Source organism: Anolis carolinensis, chromosome 4, assembly GCF_035594765.1.
Source record: "Anolis carolinensis isolate JA03-04 chromosome 4, rAnoCar3.1.pri, whole genome shotgun sequence".
Lineage (NCBI taxonomy): Eukaryota > Metazoa > Chordata > Lepidosauria > Squamata > Dactyloidae > Anolis > Anolis carolinensis.
In genome coordinates, this window is record NC_085844.1 from 90,850,219 (window position 1) to 90,873,583 (window position 23,365).

General features: G+C 39.2%; 1 protein-coding gene across 6 annotated transcripts in view; it reads left to right on the forward strand.

Annotated features, from left to right (window-relative positions):
- nek7 (NIMA related kinase 7) overlaps nt 1-8,512 on the forward strand; it is a 118,185-nt gene extending 109,673 nt beyond the window's left edge. For all 6 annotated transcript variants that reach the window (XM_062980785.1, XM_008115012.3, XM_008115010.3 and 3 more), the window contains one exon: nt 4,463-8,512. In XM_062980785.1, the coding sequence (XP_062836855.1) occupies nt 4,463-4,573 (111 nt within the window). In that variant the 3' untranslated portion in view covers nt 4,574-8,512. The remainder of the gene's footprint in view (nt 1-4,462) is intronic.
- The last annotated feature ends 14,853 nt before the right edge of the window (nt 8,513-23,365 follow it).

Sequence of the window (23,365 nt, forward strand, 5' to 3'; positions counted from 1 at the left end):
AAAAGTGAGGATGATTTCAACACAGAAAGTGAGGATAGATTTTAGCCCAAAAGGATTAGTACACAGCAAACAAGATCACTATGCTGGCTTTTGTATTGGATCACACATCGGACACTTCCCAAGTGTCTAGGACTATGTGATGTATCAGCGAATTATGCATGCAGATCCGAGTAGGGTGGCCTTTTGCGGCTGACAGATGGTAATTTTGTCAGCATCAATGGTTTTCAAGTGCTGGCCAAGGTCTTTAGGCACTGCACCAAGTGTGCCGATCACCACTGGGACCACCTTGACTAGCTTGTGCCAGAGTCTTTGCAGTTCAATCTTTAAATCCTTGTAGAGTGTAAGCGTTTCCAGTTGCTTATTATTATTACATGCCATCAAATGTTGGTGATGCGGCAACGGCACACATTGCATTCCATTAATACGATCCTAGGACGAATCATGAAATGAAATAAATCTTCCTTTCTAATATTTGTAAATGCTACTTTCTTTCACTTCCATTTAGACCAAGTGTTATTAGTTAGCGACTTTGCATCAAACTTGTCTAAAGTCACGTCAGTGGTTCACAAAATGCTCAGGTTGCATTGTATAATCCCCTCTAGCCTTTTAGAAGCTGACTAATTATCAGTATAAAGAGAGAAATATAAAGATGCCCATAGTGGAAGGGCCAAGGGAGGAGGCAACCTTTTTTCGGCACACAGATATTTTAAGGATATAGAGAGTCGTGGTGGTTCAGACCAAAGTTTCAGTTAGACCATTGACTTGTTTCCCATAGTAGCCAATCAGATACTAATTTAATTCATGTTTATCCATTTTGGAATACCAGTGGATAATAACTTGTGCCAGCACTGTTTAGTAGTAATAGTAGTAATCATAATAAACTTTATAACTTGCCCTATCTCCCCAGGGGAACTCAGGGTGATTCCCAAACAAATAGTGTCAAATGTTCGATGCCATAATAAAAAAACAAATAGACAGACAAACCAAGTCAAAACAATAAGTAAAACAACATATGCGGCATTGAATTTTGCCATACTGCGAGCTGCTTTGAGTCCCCTTCAGGGTGAGAGAAAGCGGGATATAAATATAATAAATAAACAAACAATCATAAATATAAACTTATAATAACTAGTCAAAAATAAGTACTTAAATAATCATAATAAATATCATTTAGAGCACATTTCTCATAGCCCTTTAATGTTAACTGCAAAGTAGCCTTACTCTGAAGTCTGTTGGCATTCAATGTTTATATTGTTTATATTTTTTTCAAGTGTAATCACACCAAAGATTTATATAAAAGTTATTTTGACATTGTCAGATTGGTTTTAATTCCTTTTCCAACAATCCCAAATAGGGAAATGGCATCTTTCAGAATGGTCACATGCTGTCTTATTGTTTTCAGGAAGCTCTCAAACACAATCCCAAGATATGTGTAGCGCTGATTGCAATGAGTGGACAACAAACCCCCATCACTGTGCACTTTACATTTAGTTAATATTGAAACGCACTTCAAGCTCATTTTCTTGGTTGGAAGATACTTTTGGTGCTCTTCATTATAATTTTTAGTGTAAACTGATCTGAAAATTTGATAACACTTTCTGATCATCCCAACTCCAGATAATGTTTGAATAAGCTGGAAAAGACCAGTCCCAATACATATCTTAGAGGGGAAATTTATATTATAAACCCCAATTTTTTTTCCTTGGAATAATTGTTACATTGTTCTTTTTCCAAGATAGCAAATGGTTCCAGGTGAAGGTTTTATCATGGCATTACTTTGTCTCAGTCACTCAATTTTACTGGTGCCATTGATTCCTTCTTGTTTTTATACCACTGCTTCCATCACTTGGAAATCAGTTAAAGAAGAAAAAAATGGAACAACTGCATAGTAACTTCTGATTGCTAGCTTGGGGACCTCTCCACCTGGAAAGGCCCAGTGACACTGGATGAAATGCCACATATCTCATCAGCTTTTCAGTATTAGTTTATTTCTTGTGTAAAATGATCTTAGGAAACATGGCTGATAAAGACTTAGTTTTACACCTTGGAGGGTCACCTGCCACACCTTAGAGCAGACAGTGCTGGACTTAGATGACTGGTGGTCTGTTTCAGTGTGAGGCAGCTTCATATATTCATATCCCTAAAAGAGAAAGCCACCAGACCCTTAGTGGCAGCGTTTTAATGAGTAATACATGAGGTGGAGTGAATACCTGAAAGGAACACCGCTTCTGCTTTAAATCAGAGTTCCTTGCCTTCACAGGACTTTCCAGGCCCTTGACTTCCCTATGCCACCTTCCTTTTTTCCCCTTTCTTTTTGACCCTCCTTTTTATGACTTGAGGGACACTTTCCTCTCCCTTACTTGGAGACTGAAAAACCAGTTAAAATGAAGAAGAAGAAGACGACGACAAAGAAGAAAGAAAGCAAGAAATGTGTCCCGCTGCTCCCCACAACCAGGCTAAGCTCCAGGCAAAATACTGTCATTGTGCTAAGTTCACAGAGGAGGTTAAGGAGAATAAGCAGAGCCGAAGGAGCATGCTGCTCAGGGATGCAACAACAGCTCTCCCCATCTCCAGCTTAGGTCCTGTCCCGGTCTGCCTTTTTGTAAGCATGCTGGTCATTCTGAACCTGACAGGAATATATTGCTATCCCACCTAGGAATTTGCAGCTATTTTGACATCTCAGCTCAGCCTAATTCACATTAGAATCCCCCAGGTCAGCCAGATACGACTGATGCTACTAGCTCCATGTTAATAGGCTAGCTTCCCAACTTCATGAGAATACATTTCCCTGGCAAGAGGTGTGGAAGTGCTAATTCTGTATCAGCAAGTGGCTGTTGTCTGTCTGCATATCTTTTGAAAGTCAAGTTGCCATTCTGAGTTTTGTGCTTTTTAGAGATGTTTTACAGTAGTTGCAAAGACAAAATGGGAGTTTTATATTTGAAAAATGCTACACATTAAATATTAAAAAGAGGGAAATATCCTTGCTTCTTTCTCATCTTTCTTATTTTTGTTCAGCAAAGAGAGCAAGTTCTTGGTTATTTGTTCTTAATCTTTATTTGGGTGTGTGTGGTGTGTCTCTTTCAGAGTCGTCCTGGACATTATGATTATAGAAAATGTTGCTGGTAAATAAAGGTACATTTTAAATTATGATTTATTGCATACAGCAATAAATCATAATTTAAAATGCACCTTTATTGTACACATTTCAAAATATTAATAAAAATTAAAAAGAACAAAGAAAAAATTGAAGATGAACCTGCAGTTTTACAACATAGAATTGAATTTGCATTTAGGGAGTAAAAACAATGACCAGGGATAGATGGCATTCCAATAGAACTTCTTCAAGCTACAGAGACAGAATCTGTTGTAGTTCTAACTAAAACCTGTCACCAAATATAGAAAATAAAACAATGGCCTACAAAACCTGAGCAAGACTTGGAAGTCTGTAATTCATAGGGTCTCCATAAGTTGCCTTGACTGCAGTTAACAGCAAATTTTGTAAAAGTGTTCTGTTGTATCTACCACTTTTTTCATATACTCTTTCTTCAGTGAGGAAGCTATCCATATTCCTTTTGTGGGCCCTGTTTCTTTTATGGAAACCCCTTGTGTTGAAATATTACTGACTTATTTCTGATAGATTATGTGAAGGACCTCCTTCACCTGTACCAGCCTGCTATACTTGCAGTTCATTGGCCGAGGTCTTGCTTGTTTGCATGCCTTTGTGGTCAGATAAGTAATCAGAAATAAAGGGTTGTTAGCAGTGGCGTCATTCTTACAAAACTTACTATCAGCTGGAGAAATTCATGCTATACATTTTGAAGTCCTATTGACCTCTGCCTTCTAAGGGCTGCGTGGTTGAAAGACATTGTTTCAGTGGTCAGTTGACTGGGTTGTTGTATTTGGTTTCCATCCCTCTATTCAATTTTTATTAAGGTGTTAATCTTGTGTGATGCCCCACTTGCAAAAATAAGCCCAGTAAGAACAGCACAGGTAGTTGCATCCAAAACTCTTGTGTGTTCAGAATGTGTGTTTCCTGTACATTAAATTTTCCTTGGAGTCTGTATGAGAACTTGTTATATATGAATTTTGTTGGCAATGAAATTGAAAATAAATTAGTTCATGGGTGTCTTTAAATCCAGTGAAAACAATAAACGTTACTACATGTAACTTAATTTTTGGTTTGTGGCCATTGTGTGAGTCTTGCACATTCCTTTTAGGATATTTCAGTCAACAAAAGTGAGGTCCAGTGAAATTACTTTTAAAGCAACAATTTAATAGTATTGTGGTTCAAAGTGTGTAAGAAATATTACAGGAAATAAATGGTGTGCGTGAACAAAAAAAAGACTTTACTGTACTTCTCCAGAAATGGAGAAGAGATTTTAATATATTTCATCACCAGGGATTTTTGTTTTAATTTTCTTTGGTCCTTAACATTTTTTTCTTTTTCTTCTTCCTTTTCTAGCTGCGACAATTAGTTAATATGTGCATCAACCCAGATCCAGAGAAGCGGCCAGATATAACCTATGTTTATGATTTAGCAAAACGTATGCATGCACACACCGCCACCAGCTAAAAGACCTGGATACTTACGAAGAGAATAGCAACCTGGAAACTTTCAACTATTGTTGTATAAATGCTCTTCCACATTTTTTTCTATTTGCCTGTTGCCTTAAATTTAGTTACATGCAATGAGCATGTTTAAAGAATTTTGTCATGGAGTTAATGACTTTAAACTACTTACATTTTTAAAAATAAAAATATATTGTAAAATACAACAGTTTTAAAAATGACTAGGAGTCCTTGCCAATGGAGGAAAATTACAATTTCATGTATATTATTAGATGAGGAGTTGATATATGTTTCCAGTATTTGGTTCTTATATATGAATGTTGCAAATTTTTATGTAAATACAGATACTGTATTCCTACAAGCAAAAATATTGATACCCCTTTGTTTTTAATTTATAGAAATCCTGAATCAACACCATTTATTTCTCATTACTTTTATTTTGCCTCCTTCTTCTTGAGGCCTTTAATTATTGAATTTTACAATATTGCTTGCCCAGATAAATGTAGATAGAAACCATTTTATTGGCTGTCGAACTTCAATACTGAATGTGAATAAAATGAGGGCTTTGTTTTTTTAGAAACTGTCCAACACTGAAAAAAATATAGCCGTGAACTGTTTGTTTTTGTTGTACAGTAACTTAACTCCAAAATACACACTCTTATTTCATGAATTTGTTTTATGCAGTACCTTGTTCCACCAGCCTGTTGGGTGAGTAAGAAAGAATTGTACATTTGCACAGTGCCTTGTATTTTGGTTGGATCATTCCCCACATTGGTAGCTAGATTTAACTTTACCAGCATTTCCAATCCCCTTAATTTCAGTGTCACAACACTGAGCATATGAAATCAGGAGTGTGGAGAAAAAGTGTTAAGGAGAGCTGAATTGTCCCTTCCTGTTGTAGTAAATCAGTTAATTGCATAGAAACACATGGATCTTTGTAACAGTGATCTTTCTAGATTGAAGAGAAAATTGCTTCAAAGAGCTGACCTTTTTATATTACTTTTGCAAAGTTAGATACATATATAGCTTATTCAGATGCTTTTCCATGCTTGAATGATTTTGAAGTCTAATTCACACTCAAAACTTGAGACCTGGAGGAGTTGGGATTAGTTCATTGTAGACATGTATAGGAGTACACTGCATATTGTATGAGACCTAATTTATATAACATATATGCTGTTCGGCAGATGCATGAAAATTCATACCTGGAATAGTTTTGCTATGCATTATAGTGTCTGTTTGAGTCAGTGAGTAGTACATAGGGTTTTTTTACATGGCTGAAAACTGGTGACAGGACTACATTATGGGACAGAGCTAAACTTTATGGCAGTATACAGACTTTGTGGCAGACAGGAATTGTTAAATCTACAAAAATGGAAAAACTGCTTCCTAAATAATTCATTATGTTTTTTACATCGCTAGTTTTATTTACAGAAATACTATCTTAAGGAAGTTGCATTTTGTGCCTTTTAAAGAATATTCTGAACGAAGCCATAGTTAACTGGATAATTAGTTAATTAGATCAGTGTCCCAGGATTATTCCCTATTTTCAAGGGCCTGGAAGAATATTTATTTTTGAGTGGGAAAGCATTAAATTGTAATTTGAGGTGTTGATCACTTCTAAATTTCTTGAAATATTAAAATGTTTTACTTTATAAGGATAATTTCAGCAAGAGTATGATGTGGCATTATTTGCAAATAGTTGACACTGAAAGAAACTTTACAGCACTGTTGAGTGGTTTCATCCCGACATTACTGGGCTGCAGTTCCCATTGTCCTAGAAGTGTCGCCAGTGGTGGAGAATTATGGGAATTTTAGTCTAACATTTGAAAGATCACACTTTTCCTATCCCCGCTTTACAGTATTTCTTTATAAATATTAATCCTAACAGGTTTAACTAATTCACAATGGAGTGTCTCCTTCCTCCATTCTTTTCTACTTTCTTCTTTATTTTAATTGCTATAAAATTATGAATAATAAGCAAAACATATATGGAAACTCCCTGCTGGGGCTTATGTTGATGTTGCCTTTTTCATTTTTTGTAATAGACTGCAGTGGTGATACTGCCTCCACACTATTGTTTTGTTTAACGTCTGGCAGAATTGTGAAGGGTACATGCATGGTACTTCTTCTCTATATAATGTAAGAGTCAGCCATTCCAGGATCCATAGCAAAGGCCTCTGACAAACCTATATATGGAGATGATCATCAGCAATGTTCTATACAGAAATGACTCCCACTATGCTTGTCACAGGATCTCTAGATCTTGTGTCAAGCATAGTGAGAGTCATTTCTGTATAAAGCATTGCTGTGCTAGGTGCTCAGATATGTTTATCCTAATTGCAGAGGGTCTGCTTAGCTGTCTTGGGCAGTGTTTCCTTGGTAAATTGTGGTATTCATCACTTTGATGACCATCTCTGTCAATTTCCCAAATTTTGCATTTCCATCCAAGGGATGCTAAACTCAGTAGAGAATCTGTGGCCCTCCAGATGTTGATAGCCTAAAACTCCCATTGGTCCTAACCACCATGGTCAGTGTTGAAGAGTCATGGGAATTGCATGCCCATATAACCTTTGAAGGACCTTAAGTCCTTCATTCCTACCAGATACACCTGATGGAATGTCTTTTGGGCTTGATTGCCATCATTTGGACAGTCCTAAACCAGAAACTTTGTATTGATACACTTTGTGCTTAGGACCTCTCATTTATATTAATGCATATGTAGTTTTCAAAAAGCAGAAACAACCATTGGCTGTATGGAACCATAAGCGAGTTGGTTGAGCACAAAGAAAGGGAATGAATACCATAGTTTTCACTATAAGGTTTCCCAAGACCCTAGAATTGTTTTGCATCTCATTCCCTTAGGAATGAGGCTAAAATTACATTTGCTTTGAAAAGCAGCATAGTGTAGGGCAGTTACTTACCAGTGATCAATGAGGGTCAAATAAGTATCCAATAATATGCTGCTGTTTTTTTCTAGAAGCAAATGTAATTTCAGACCCATTCATTAAACATCGCAAGAAAAAAAAACCACACAAACAAAGTCTTATGAAGCCTTCTAATGAAAACTACGACATTACCAAAACCAGCTTGTCTTCTGGTATGTTTCTTTCCCCTGACTCCTTTAAGAGTATTTAAAAGGATTGAAGGCAAAAAGTTGCTGCATTTAACTTAGCAGCCTGATTTCTTTTTAGTTTGGTATAAGTCTCACTAAATTTAATAGGATTTTCTCCCAAATAAACTGACAAATGCCAGATTTAATTTTTTTTCAAATGCATCTCTAATTGCAAGACAAAAAACATTTTGGAAACCAGAAAACTGCTTCTAAAATAAAGTCATGTTGATAGTCAATTCAATCCTAAGGGATTGAGTGTGATGCTTCCGTTTCAGAGTCAATGAAATTACTTACAGAGTTTCGAAAAGTTGCATTTTGAGCCACTGCTCACAGAATCCTCCCAAACAGCTGATAGGGGAATCGGGAAAATGCAATCCAACAGTTTAACTTTTCAAAGCTCCACCTTATTTAATTGCAATGTCATCTAGGGATAAGATTTTCAGTAAGAGTATTTACATATAACAATTACTGCTTAATGAAAGCCTTAACTTTTTTTTCTTTAGCACTAGTGGGAAATACTCTTCTAGACATATATGCTGATGCTTTAAACATTTTCTGTATTTATTTTATCTGAACAGTTGTTTGCACCAAGAATGCTTATTCTTTGAAATGAATGTATTATTCAGTAATCAAAACATGTATGCATTTTCCTGGCTTTATAATCCAGTAATATTGTTAATAGTTTTGACTTCATAAATACTTATATTTTTGTTTTTATTTTATGCTGTCTTCACTCACTGTACACAAAGACTGTGCTCTGTTTGGAAATGTATATTGTACAAGAATATAGATAAAGGATGCACACATTAAATATATTGTAAATTAAAACACCCTTGATATCCTTTCTTTTCTCTTTAATATTTTCCTAAGCTATGATGTGTACTAGTTGAAAGTTATTTGTTGCATTTGAAGTTAAGAAAAGGAAATCAGCCATAGCAGAGCACTTGATGAACCAACCTGGACACAGTATATTATTTGAGAACACAGAAATGCTTGACCACTCCAACAACTATCATGTCAGACTACACAGAGAAGCCATTTAAATCCATAAGAATGTGGACAACTTCAACAGAAAGGAGGAAACCATGAAAATGAACAAAATCTGGCTCCCAGTATTAAAAAACTCAAACACCAAAATAGTAGATGGGAAGCAACACTCTGAGGGCAGAGGAGCCCCAAGGATGGCTAATGACTCTGAACAAAGGATGCCCCCCAGGCAAGAGACAAACCTTTCCAGTGCTAATTAGGGTGATTAACTGAAACATTAACGCTGGCTTCCAACTGACAAAGGACTCTTGTCACACCCTGGACTCTCCACAGATATATATTTTTTCCTTCCTTGCCCAGTTTATCCATGCCTCACAACCTCTGAGGATGCCTGCCATAGATGTGGGTGAAACGTCAGGAGAGAATACTTCTGGAACATGGCCACACAGCCCAAAAGACATACAACAACCCTGTGGTCCCAGCCATGAAAGCCTTCGACAACACAAAAAGGATTTATCTTAACAAAAATAAAGGACTGTAGTATCACATTTATCGGAATATTTTAGCAATCCATTTCTGTATTCTCTATATTACTGCTGCTCTTTCTATAATGAAAAAAATAATGTGTGCCCTTGACCAAGCTTATTTCAGTCATAGCTCCAAGATTTTGAAACCTTAAACCCCACAGGAATTTTGAGGAGATTCTAAGCATACATCTCAGGGATATTTGTTTTTTAAATTTATCCATTTTAGTTCATATTTGTTGCCTGCAGCAACTGTCCTCAGTTACTACCTGATAGAATTTTCCTAACCAGAAGAAAAGCCTGAAAACAGAAGCCAGGGACTTGAGACTGAATGAAGTGTTCCAGGAATAGGTTGAGCAGAGTTAAGTGGTAACTCTGCTTTCTTTGTCTTCTGCCAGGTTGGCATGCTGTTTCTCTAATATTCTTCCTTCCTCCAAGATTTTGCTGGACATATATACATTATTTCTTCTTTTGCTGAATATACATGAGTCTTTACCACAGGAAGCATGTGCTGAGAAGGGATAGAACGTTTCAACATCCATTAGACCTGGAACCAGTGGCCAAAGTGTTATTCCCAATTTCCATTAAATCTATTCTCTTTAGAGAAGTGGCTACCTACCAACCTGGTCATGAGGTGAGATAAGCATTCCAAAATGTGCTTGCTATGCAATTGGAAGTTTTCAGTTGTCAGGATGGGAATAAGAACAAGAACATAAAGGCAGTCTATATTAGAATAGAACAAATACCCATCCAGTTCAGTAAAATTATCTCTGATGCCCCAGCATTTAACTGTGCTGTTTGGAAAGTGTCTGCAAACAACCTGCTCTAGTTTTGCTTAAAAGTGTGGGAATTATGGACCATGTATAGCAGACATTGTTGCTCCACAAATATTCTATCTTCACACTTCAAAAACACATGAACAAGGGGAGTTTATTTTGTATCGTGCAGTTCCTTGTTTGTATACATAAACACACCATTGGCTAAATTTAGTCGATTCCCCTTATTCCTCATATTCCAAATCATCTGCCACTTCCGCTAGAATGATGTTGCTTTGGTGAGAACTACTCCAATGTCATCCTTTTCACATTCCTGTCAACACGTTCTTACTATCGCTTCTTCCTGGACATGATCTTTCATCTTCCTTTTTCTGGTATCAACATAGAATACAATTCTATTTCTAGTCAAATATATATTATACCAGTTTCTTGTTGATATTCCTGCAACCTTATTCTAGATTTTCTCTTGTTCTCTTTTACATTCTCAATTCTTAGAGGAATTCTTATACCTTGAATGTTTTAAGTATAGTTAGTTCTCCACACTCTCATGTGGAATTAATGATGTGGTAGGGGAACAAGTTGTATATTTGATTATACACAAATTTGCCATTATTGCTTAGATAGCTGGAATTCCTTGCCTTTGGATTGGATAATTTGTAAATTGTTGTTCCTGCTTCCTCTTCGAATCTTCCAACAAAGCCATCCAAATTTTAAACCTTTTTACAGCCCATCAACTTTAACTGCATTATAAAATGGCCTTTGATGTCAAGTACAAATCCTCCAGGAAACACCATGGATCTATTAATATAGCTTATACGGAGACTGAAAACAATGGTCTCTTCATATTCACTGGAGTTGGTTTCAGAATTCCCCACAGATACTAAAATTCATGGATTGTGTACAATCATATAGTAAAATGGTGCCTCTTATATAAAGTGGCAAAATCAAGGTTTGCTTTTTGGATATATATATATATATATATTTTAAAAAAAATCAAACATGGATGGTTGACTGTGGGTACAGAATCCATGGATATGTAAACCTGACTATAGCCAGAGGAACAGCAGAAACAAATGATTTAAAAAAATGATTTTAGCAAATAGTACAAACAACATGTTTAGAAATTTGAGCTGAAAAAAGGTCCACTACATCCCACCTTGAAGCAACCGCTATCCCGGATAATTTTGCATGCTTGTTTTAGTATGATATTTTTTTTTAATTGTTTGATCTGGTACTTCCTCATGTTTGTCTTCATCTGTTCATGTTCTGTCTTGCTTTTGAAACTTTTTGGTCCCTGCCTATGGTGATTATAGCAGCCAAAACAAAGGGAAAGAAAAAGCAGTCTCCATGACCAGACTATTGCCTTGCTGCTGAATTTTACTGTCCTTGCTATGACCTGATAGTTTCTCCCTAAACTTCTTAAAGAGCTTTGTAGCTGGTTGCCTTATACACACAATACAATATCTTCATAAATCTCTGGTGTGGGGGGAAAAATGAAGCAATTATTCGGGCTTGCAGGCCGTTTCTATTGGTATCGGTGTTAACTTGCAGCTGTTAGCAGGCCTATGACACCAGTTCAGGCTTCATTAAATAGAGCCCTGCTGATAGAGGCTATTGATCCAACAGCCAGCACAGGTGTGCTATGGCACAATATGTCCTCTCCCCCTCCTCTTTACTTCTCTCTTGGGAGAACCAATCGGAAGAATTGACCCACTTGCCTGGAGTGTTGAGAAACTGACGAGCAGTTTAATTTCAATTGTCAGTCTGACCGCTAACCCTGTAAATCAAATCCCAGCCATAGGAACATTGCAGCCTTTAAAGCTCCACATTATATATGCCTTACTTGAAGACTGCTCTGATTAGTAGCATCGGTTTGACAGGTGCTAAATAAGATCATAGATTGCCTGCAAATAGCTTTTCCTGTAGCCCCTTTGTCACAGGATTTTAAAAAAATCCAGATACATCTGTTGTTTTGTCTTAAGCATGAAGGTTGGAACCCTCTGCAATTTGCATTCCCTTAACTAGGGCTTTATTGCACAAAGGGGACAAACTGGCTATTGCATGGCACTGTGTGCATCCTTTTGCCAATATGCCTCCTGCTCATGATAAACCCTTCTCCAATTACTGCAGAGAAAACTCACCTATAGCCACAAATTACACCATGTTCCCATCATGTACCTTGTGCGATTGGGCCATTCTGCTTCTGTGCCTTCATGCTGGCAATGAAGAGGTATCAGTAGGGACACTATTCTCTTCTCCTCACTATTCCTGAGGCTGGATCTACACTGCCCTATATCCCAGGATCTAATCCCAGATTATCTGATTTGAACTACACTGCCAGATAATCTGGGATAAGCAGATAATCTGGGATCATATCTTGGAATATGCTACTGCTCAGTTGTTTGGTCGTCTCCGACTCTTCATGACCTCATGGACCAGTCCACGCCAGAGCTCCCTGTCGGCCATCACCGCCCCCAGTTCCTTCAAGGTCAAGCCAGTCACTTTAAGGATACGATCCATCCATCTGGCCCTTGGTTGGCCTCTCTTCCTTTTTCCTTCCATTTTCCCCAACATCGTGATCTTTTCCAAGCTTTCCTGCCTTCTCATGATGTGGCCAAAATACTTCAACTTTGCCTCTAGTATCCTTCCCTCCAGTGAGCAGCCAGGCATTATTTCCTGGAGGATGGACTGGTTGGATTTTCTTGCTCACTCTCAGGATTTTCCTCCAGCACCAGAGTTCAAAAGCGTCTATCTTCCTTCGCTCAGCCTTCCTTATGGTCCAGCTCTCACATCCATGGGTTACTATGGGGAATACCACTGCTTTGACTATGCGGACCTCTTGGAATATAAGACAATGTAAATCCAGTCAAATTTTTTGCTTATTTGATTTTTTAAAAATTAAATATAGCTCGAATTTTGAAATGTATTTTATTTACTCTTATGTATACCCCGCTCTTTCTCAACCCAAAGTGGACTCAGAGCAGTTTGCATATCATGGCAAGATTCATTGCTGCAGTGTACATGCAGATACAAAAATATAACATTTCGAATTTTAAAACAGTTAAAACATTAAAAAAGGTAAAGGTTTCCCCTGACATTAAGTCCAGTCATGTCCGACTCTGGGGGTTGGTGCTCATCTCCATTTCTAAGCTGAAGAGCCAGCGTTGTCCATAGCCACCTCCAAGGTCATGTGGCTGGCATGACTGCATGGAGCGCCGTTACCTTCCCGCCGGAGCGGTACCTATTGATCTACTCACATTGGCATGTTTTTGAACTGCTAGGTTGGCAGAAGCTGGAGCAACAGTGGGCGCTCACTCCGCTCCCGGGATTTGACCCTGGGACCTTTCGGTCTGCAAGTTCAGCAGCTCAGTGCTTTAAACACTTCGCCACCGGGGCTCCTGTATGTTAAAACATAAATGCAATAAAATAGATTAAAACATAATGCCTAGTCTCATAGTCAAAGGTAGCACATTGCAGTAGTCTATTCCAGGTGATCATGGACCACTGTGGCCAAGTCTGGCTTCTCAAGGTATGGGCGCAGCTGGCGCACAAATTTTAATTGTGCAAATGCTCCCCTGGCCGCTGCCGAAACCTGGGGTTCCAGGCTCAGCTATGAATCCATGAGAACTCCCAAGCTGCAAGCCTGTGTCTTCAGTGGGAGTGTAACCCCTCTAGCACAGGCCGTAACCCTATACCTGTTCGGCCTTACGACTGACCAGAAGTACCTCCATCTTGTCTGGATTCAATTTCAATTTGTTTGCCCCCATCCAGACCATCACAGATGCTAAGCACCGGTTCAGGACCTGAACAGCCTCCTTAGCAACGAGAGGAAAGAAATGATAGAGTTGGACGTCAACTGCATACAGATGGCATCAGATAATGTCATCTGGATGATGTCCCCCCAGCAGCTTCTTGTAAATCAGTGGTTCTCAACCTGGGGTCACCAGATGTTTTTGGCCTACAACTCCCAGAAACCCCAGCTAGTTTACCAGCTGTTAGGATTTCTGGGAGTTTAAGGCCAAAAACATCTGGGGACCCCTGTTTGAGAACCACTGATGTAGATGTTTAAAAACTATTTCAAATTATGAGTTACAAGGTTATGCAGAAGTAGGTGTTTCGGACAATTGATTGGCAAATCTGCACAGTTGAGCAAAAGCCAGGGCGTTCATACCAGTATAGCATCAGCTGACCATTGTGGAATTGCAGTTTCATTCAATATAACAGGAAACAAGAAACCTGCTTACTGAAATGTGAAGATGCATCAGTGATGAATGCTCATGAATGCTGGTGTCCCAGGGCACATCAGTCTTTTTGCCAGCTCTGTTCTAAACTTAGAAGACAGCATCCTTTGACTCAATACGGACACTGTGCATCTTTGCAGTTCTATTTCCCACACATGTAAGTCTACACACAAACATATAATAGCCCAACTGGATTCTGGCCTAAAGTTTTAGGAAATATAGTGAAGTACCAATAATGCATACATGGCTAAAGAAACATGGATCTCCTTCCAGATAAGTAAGTACAGTAGAGTCTCACTTATCCAAGCCTCGCTTATCCAAGCCTCTGGATTATCCAAGCCATTTTTGTAGTCAATGTTTTCAATATATCGTGATATTTTGGTGCTAAATTTGTAAATACAGTAATTACAACATAACATTACTGCTCATTGAACTACTTTTTCTGTCAAATTTGTTGTATAACATGAAGTTTTGGTGCTTAATTTGTAAAATCATAACCTAATCTGATGTTTAATAGGCTTTTCCTTAATCCCTCCTTATTATCCAAGATATTTGCTTATCCAAGCTTCTGCCGGCCCGTTTAGCTTGGATAAGTGAGACTCTACTGTATAAGAATACAGATATAATTCACTGTTTCCTGTGTGAATAGCTGTGATAATGAACTCTCCCATCATCTGGCCACCAAAGCTGGTGAAATAGTCTCTTCTCTAAGTGCACAAAGGAGGTATTGGGTTTACAGTTATATTTATTGAATCTCACAGAGTCATAAAAGGGCAACTACACAGAGAGAGTGACCAATGGGCAGAGCTTCATGATGCTTCTGAGGTTAAGCTATAGAAGCCTCAGGACATGAAGTTGGAGGAAGATGAAGAAGAACAAAGATACCAGAGTGGGGACTGTGGGAGATGCTGGTAAAATACTGACCTGAAGCACCCTTTTCTCCTATGAACATCCTGCCAAGAGTTCCACCTGTTTTTTGAGGAGAAAGGGGAATGGTTTTAGAAAGACTGCAATAGTTTTGTGTCTTGTTTTTTCACCCATGGCTGATTAAGACTTCAATTTTTGTAACTTGGTAACATTATTGTAAGAATGCTTGAAGGAGTTCTTTTCATGTTTACAAATATCTTTTTTGTTAATGTCACCTTCTTGCTTAGAATAAAACGTTTTCCTTTTGCCATCTTCTGTTTCCATATTCTTTCATGTACCTGGCTTGGCTCTGTGTATGCTTGAGTGTGTGCATGCACGCAGCTTCCTCGGCACTGTCTCTCTGTGGTGCTGATTATAGGAATTGAAATTAGAGAATGGTGGCAGCTACTATAGTGATTACATATCATCCCAATTTCCTACTCGAGCATAGGAGTAAAGACCACCTCTGCAAGGGAATTCTGCTTACAGATGAATTGGAGCAGTTCACCACCACACCCTTGAGAGACAGGCATGACCACTGTATGCCCAAAGTTACATAAGTTCTGTAGCTACTGCTCTAAAATACAATTAAGAGTCCTAAAGTCAAGGCATGTCCAATTTAATTACCTCATCCTCATACTCCAAGTGCAATTCGACAGTTAATTTAATATCATTTCAAGTTGTGGCTATAGAAGCCGGTTTAAAATGCTCAGTGGTTTGAGGTGGCAGTAAAATTAATTGTGTGGGGTTTTTTTCACAAAGAGATCACAGCCATTGTCTTTTATATTCACTCTTATTTAATCTTCTACCAAAGTCAAAATACAATATTTCATTCTCGACACCTAATCCATGAAAGAGTCCTTGGAGATCCATTATTCCTTTAAAATAATTGATGTGCATTGTAGGATGACTGTCCCTTGCAGAAGGCATATTGGGACCATTTTTGCTTTGCCACAGGACAAAAAGAAAAAAGAAAACACACTGCTGTGATTTGCTTTGAAGTAACCTTAAAATTATTGTTCCAGAGAAGAAGAGGGAGAGGAGGAGGAGGAAGAGGAAAGCTAAGTGATTACTTACTTACTTACTTACTTACTTACTTACTTACTTACTTAGGCAATTCCTCGTAGCCTGAGGATGATGGCCTTCCAAGTGTAATGTCTTTGTGGTGGATGTGTAGATGGCTGTGGAGACCTATTCTTGACCCGCATGTTCTTCCACATCGGTTTCCAGGTGGAAAGCGGTCCCGGTCAGGGTTGGCTTGCTCTTGGCACATTTCTCCCTTAAACCCTTCATTTGTGCCTCTGAATTCTGCATCACTGCTGGTCACAGCTGACCCCCAGTTAGAGCACTCAAGGGCCAGGGCTTCCTAGTTTTCAGTGTCTATGCCACAGTTTTTAAGGTTGGCTTTAAGCCCATCTTTAATTCTCTTTTCCTGCCACCAACATTACATTTCCCATTCTTGAGTTGGGAGTATAGCAACTGCTTTGGGAGACGATGATCGGGCATTCGGACAATGTGGCCAGTCCAGAGGAGTTGATAGTGTAGGAGCATCACTTCAATGCTTATTGTCTTTGCTTCTTCCAGCACACTGGCATTTGTCCACCTGTCTTCCCAAGAGATTTGCAGGATTTTTCAGAGGCGATGCTGATGGAATTGTTCCAGGAGCTGAGTGTGTTGTCTCTAAACAGTCCACGTTTTGCAGGCGTATAACAGGGTTGGGATTACAATTGCTTTATAAACAAGCACTTTGGTATCCCTACGGATGTCCAGATCCTCAAACACTCTCTGCGTCATTCGGAGAAATGCTGTACTCGCAGAGCTCAGGCGGTGTTGTATTTCAGTGTCAATGTTGACTTTTGTCGAGAGGTGGCTGCCAAGGTAGCGGAAATGGTCAACATTTTCTAATGTTACACCATTAAGCTGTATTCCTGGCAAATGATTATGTCCAAATAGTTGTGCATAGACCTGCTTCCTCCAGAGATCAAGACTGGGAAAACATGGTCTTCCAGGTGTGTAGTACTGCATTTTCCATTGGCCCTAGGTAGCATAGATAATGGTGGGGGATGATGGGGGTTGGTGTCAAACAATGTACCTTAGTCCTGTGTAGATCTCTAGAATCAAAACTTACTTCATTTGGGCAGCATATGTTTGGGAAGGGCAGCCGATTTGTTGCTATCATTCACCAATTAGCACTCGGAAATTGATAATATACAGCAATCAAGCACATATTGACTAACAGACCCCCAGTCTCCCTTCTGCTTATCCCTAGAGTATATTTGCTCGCTACAAATCTATATTAGCTGCACTCTTTGTTTTTTTCTGGCATGCTTTACCCTTTCATACAGACATGGGAATTGTCATTTGGTGTGTAAAGTGCTAAGACATTTTGAAGAGAGATCCTGCCTCCCATTCCCAAATTGTAGTTTCACAGGTTGAAGGAATACCCAGTATTTGTCTCAATTTCCAATGGGGAGAGGAAGGGATGCCTGCATTAGTGCACACCATTTACAGCAAAGATCCCTGTGACGTCTTGAGACTAGCAAGCTTTATTTGGCCTAGGTTCTGGGGGATTTTTTCATCAGTCATTGGATGTTGCACCAATAGCAGATATATATATATATATATTATTTATTTATTTATTTATTTATTTATTTATTTATTATTTACAGTATTTATATTCCGCCCTTCTCACCCCGAAGGGGACTCAGGGCGGATCACATTACACATATAAGGCAAACATTCAATGCCTTAACATAGAACAAAGACAGAGAGAAACGCAGGCTCCGAGCTTGGCCTCGAACTAATGACCTCTTGGTCAGAGTGATTTGTTGCAGCTGGCTGCAGCTGGCTGCTCACCAGCCTGCGCCACAGCCCGGGCTAGTGGGAGTGAAGATAAGAAATGCAATAGAAATGCAAAGCTTGTTAGCTTGGTGATGATCTTAACAACGGTGATTAAGAGTCACATTAAGATTCACTCCCCTTAAGTAGACGCCTTGAAAATTCACTTCCCTTGAACAGACCAAAAGACTCTTCTATTATTATTTACATAGCTTTTCTGCTAGTCTAGAACTCACACTATATTTGCTTCCTCTGTTACTATTATTTGGCTAGCTTTCATTGTAATTTTTGCCTTTTTCATGTCTTCTTCAAACTGGATTTTTGACATCTATAAGTGCAACATTACTGAAACCAGAGAATAGAGACTTTAAAAAGTTGATTTTCTATTTAGACCAGTCCACAGCCTAACCAAACGAAGTGGTACATTCATGAATTTGCATATCCACTTTGATTTGGTTGCAGCCAGTTAAGGTTTCTTCTTTGGCTGCGAGTGATTCAAATTAATGTTTTTATGTACACCACTTAGAATGGCTTAATATGGATTCTCTTCTCCCACTCCTTCATTGGCCATTATGCTACCCAACCATTCATTTGGCTTTAAAGGCCCATTTTCCTCTAATTATATCTATCCTAAATAATTATGTCACTTGCAAATTGTTCACCCTCTGTTTCCACATCATTAATGAGTATATTAAACAACACCATCTGTTCAGATTGTCCTTTTCCTAATTATAATTTTAACTACAGGATTAAGGAATTCCCTGCATAGACAATACTAGTAAAGACTCCCTTCACACACACTTATTTTCAGCGGCAGTCAGCTAAGGGGTTGAACTGTTGTAGCAGATTGGAGTGAACTTTTGGTTCCAGACGGTGTTGTTTCTATTTAGGAAAGTCGTCGTTTTTTAAAATGTCAGCAGCAGTAAAAGTAAATGGATTACAGATCTAATTTAGCCAGCAGGAGTCTCAAGTCCAGACAGCTTTAAGAGGTGAGAATTACTTGAGTTGGTCTATAATGAATCTGCGAGATCCAACTATGATCTAATGACTCTGCTTCTTTAGACCATATGACATTTTCCTGTAGCCCAAACTCAGAACAGATAGTTTACTGTGCTGATCAAAAGCACCTACTTCTCATACATGCTGTCCGGTACCCAGCCTGATTTATTTTAGCCAATTATGAAATACTAGCAGCCCTTCAGGTACTGCAGAACTGTAACTTTCAGCATGCCTCCCATTGCGTATGATAGCTAGGACACTGGGTATTAGATTCTAACGAAATATGGAGGACCACATAATTGCCACCCATGCAGGTATCTTGTTGCCAAATTACAATGGCATATTTTGGATTTATACCATTGCACCTTATTTGTTCGGTTATTGGAGAATTCACAACTCTCTACTGACTCTGCAGTGACCAAATCCCCTAAAAACCTGGTCTCACTGTGGCTTTTCCTATATTACTAATCATGTTTTAGGGTCCTGATTCCCAAACTCCAGTCCTTCAGGTGTTTTAGACTTCATTTCCCACCTGCTTTGGCCAGTGAGTCTAGAAATTGAAGTCCCAAACACTTGGAAGATGTCTAGGAAACACTACTTTAGCGCAAATGTCCCCAATATGTTATAGACTACAAATCCTCCGGTGGCTCAGTGTGTTAAAGCACTGAGCTGCTGAACTTGCAGACCAAAAGGTCCCAGGTTCAGATCAGGGGAGCGGAATGATCGCCCGCCGTTAGCTCCAGCTTCTGCCAACCTAGCAGTTCGAAAACATACAAATGTGAGTAGATCAATAGGTACCACTCCGGCGGGAAAGTAACAGCGTTCCATGCAGTCATGCCGGCCCCATGACCTTGGAGGTGTCTATGGACAACGCCAGCTCTTCGGCTTAGAAATGGAGATGAGCACCAACCCCCAGAGTCGGACACGACTGGACTTAACATCAGGGGAAACCTTTACCTTTACCTCTAAATCCCATAGACCCCTGGTAGCATGGACACCAAAAACCCTGCCCCCTCCTGACTGATTTCTTATTGAGGGGTAACACACTGTAGGGCCACTTCATACCTATATGTTATATCTCTAGATTTCACCTGAACGGTACTTGGTTATTGCACTTTAGGAGACCCAAAAGTGACCTCACCCATAGAGGTTATTTTATATGCACTTTTAATTATGATTTGTATTTTATCTTTTTATCATGTTACTTTTTATGCAGATTTGCTTCTGTTTTTATGATTGTATACGGCATCAAATATTTGCTTTTTTGTATGTGTAAACTGCCCTGAGTCCCTTCAAGGAGAAAGGGCGGGTTAGAAATAAAATTTATGTATGTGTGTGTGTGTGTGTGTGTGTGTGTGTATATATATATATATATATATATATATATATATATATATATATATACACACACACACACACACACACAGTAGAGTCTCACTTATCCAACATAAACGGGCTGGCAGAATGTTGGATAAGTGAATATGTTGGATAATAAGGAGGGATTAAGGAAAAAGCCTATTAAATATCAAATTAGGCTATGATTTTACAAATTAAGCACCAAAACATCATGTTATACAATAAATTTGACAGAAAAAGTAGTTCAATAAGCAGTAATGCTATGTAGTAATTACTGTATCTACAAATTTAGCACCAAAATATCACGATGTATTGAAAACATTGACTACAAAAATGCGTTGGATAATCCAGAACGTTGGATAAGCGAGTGTTGGATAAGTGATACTCTACTGTGTATACACACACACACACACACACACACACACACACACACACAGATATGTATATACAGGGTGTTTGAAAAAGAACTCCCTAGTTTTAAAACTATATACAGGGTGTTTGAAAAAGAACTCCCTAGTTTTAAAACTAGGGAGTTCTTTTTCAATCACCCTGTATATAAGCTTTGGATAGCATAGGGAAGAGTTAACATCCCTGTGGAGTTTCTTTTGCTGTCTGTGTTCAGAAGATTTTGCCTCACTTTCTGTCCTTGTGATAATATTTTGAAAAAATTGGCTTGTTGTGGAAACAAGGATTGGCGATAAAGCTTTAATGGAGACCCCTTTCTCCCATGAGAACACTTTCAGGAGTGAATTTCCCTTCCTAGGGGTAGATTTCTCTCACTTCCTGTTGCCTTACCCCCTCCCCCCTTTCTTTACTAGGAGTAGGATGTAAGTCGAATGTTTGTAACTCGGTGACTGCCTGTACTTACAAGGCTATCTTGTTTGTAACTTGGTGACTTCTTGTATAAGGATACTTTTTTCCCCCCTGACGTTAAGTCCAGTCATGTCTGACTCTGAGGGTTGGTGCTCATCTCCATTTCTAAGCCGAAGAGCCGGCGTTGTCCGTAGACACCTCCAAGGTCATGTGGCCGGCATGACTGCATGGAGCGCCCTTACCTTCCCGCCGGAGCGGTACCTATTAATCTACTCACACTGGCATGTTTTCGAACTGCTAGGTTGGCAGGAGCTGGAGCTAATAGCGGCCATTCACGCCGCTCCCAGGGTTTGAACCTGGGACCTTTCGGTCTCCAGCTCAGTGCTTTAACGCACTTCGCCATCGGGGCTCCTATATGGATACTAGGTTTATGAAAAAAATGTTTTTGTGGTTTCATCTAATTCAAGGGATTTTTTTTTAAAAGGATAAAAATCTACTAAAACATTGCACTTTTTATAGACAAGTCATTTTGGTGTCACACCTTCTAAGGGGATCACCTGGTGCAGTTTTGCATCCCTTACACTCCCCTACTGACACTCTAGTGATTGGTGGCCACAGGAGTCTTATTCGAAGAGGCAAAGCCCTAATTTTGCCTGTACTATAACCCTTCTCTCAGCCTTTTGGAAGTGGGAATATAACGGATTTCTAGAGCAGGAAATCACACAATGCCTATTAATTAGGGACATGCCCAGAAGGGTCATAAATATCCTTGAAAGTGAGAGAGAGGCTTCACATTACCACTATTTAACAATGGCAAACACGTGCAAGTCTTTGGAAGTGAAGCCTCCAATAACTGGCTGCGACATATTGAGATTCTGCTAATAGCAAACCTTTCCAAGTGCCCTTATCAGACAATCTCGTCTTGGTCACTGTTATAACACTTCTGCTATTTTACCCTGACTCCCCTTTCAAGCTCTTACACGGTTCGTCTGGCCTGGAAAGTGAAGAATTCAGAGCACACAGGAGGTCATTTCTTTCCATGCCTTGCTAATCAGCTCTGGCTTTTTTCTGTCTCTCAGTTAAAACTTGGCAACTTCCAAAGATTAGTAGTCTAGCCAGAGCAACTAAAAGTAGAAAGTGGGATCTGATATTTGTAACTGCATACATCGGGAATGCCTGTGTGGGCCAATGTTGGTATATCTTTTTCTTCGCCGCCCCCAGATTGACTGCTTGGAGGATACGTCTGGCCATCACATATGCCCCATTTCCATCTGTATCCCAGAAGGATTGTTCCAGAGATTCACCTTAGATTCTGCACAGAATATGTCTTTGATACTGTAATAGGTTTAAAAAAAACAGAAAGAGAAAAAAGCTTTCCTTTGATGTCAAGGGCTGTGTAGAACCGGTTCTTTTGATTAAGAAACACTTATGCTGTTGAGGGGGGGAAAAAAATCTAACAATGGATAAAAAGAGGGAAAAAATGATTGTCAATTGTGCTTTGCTAGACAAGATTGGCATAAAAGAAGCAGTCTGTGTATTTTACCAAAATATAATTGTAATGGACAGAAGTAAAGCAGCCAAAGCATTTGCTCCTTAATGGTCACGTTCATCAAATCTAGGTATCTTTATGCTACTTTTCATGCAGATGTTTTGGCAAGTGGTGTTAAATACACTGATATTTCCCTTTGGAAATAATAAGGCTACAATTTTAAGCATACTTTGAGGGGCATCAGTAACAATTTCTTGCCTGTTCCTAACAACAGATTTGAGGATAATATTTCTATTGAGGTCATGTCAGGGAGATTTGTATCAGGCATTAAAATCTTCCCCCTTTTTTTTAGGAGCCTCCGATGGCCTAGGGGATAAAAGCCTCGTGACTTGAAGGTTGGGTTGCTGACCTGAAGGCTGCCAGGTTCGAAACCCACCCGGGGAGAGCGCGGATGAGCTCCCTCTATCAGCTTCAGCTCCATGCGGGGACATGAGAGAAGCCTCCCACAAGGATGGTAAAACATCAAAACATCCAGGCGTCCCCTGGGCAACGTCCTTGCAGACGGCCAATTCTCTCACTCCAGAAGCAACTCCGGTTGCTCCTGACACGAAAAAAAAGGGAGATTTTAATGCCTGATACAGATTCTAGTCCTACCCCTGGGTGCATACATTATTGTTTAGAAATAAAACCCTTAAGACGTGGAAAATATTCAATACAATTTTGCATTTCACATATGGGATGGCATTCAGTAG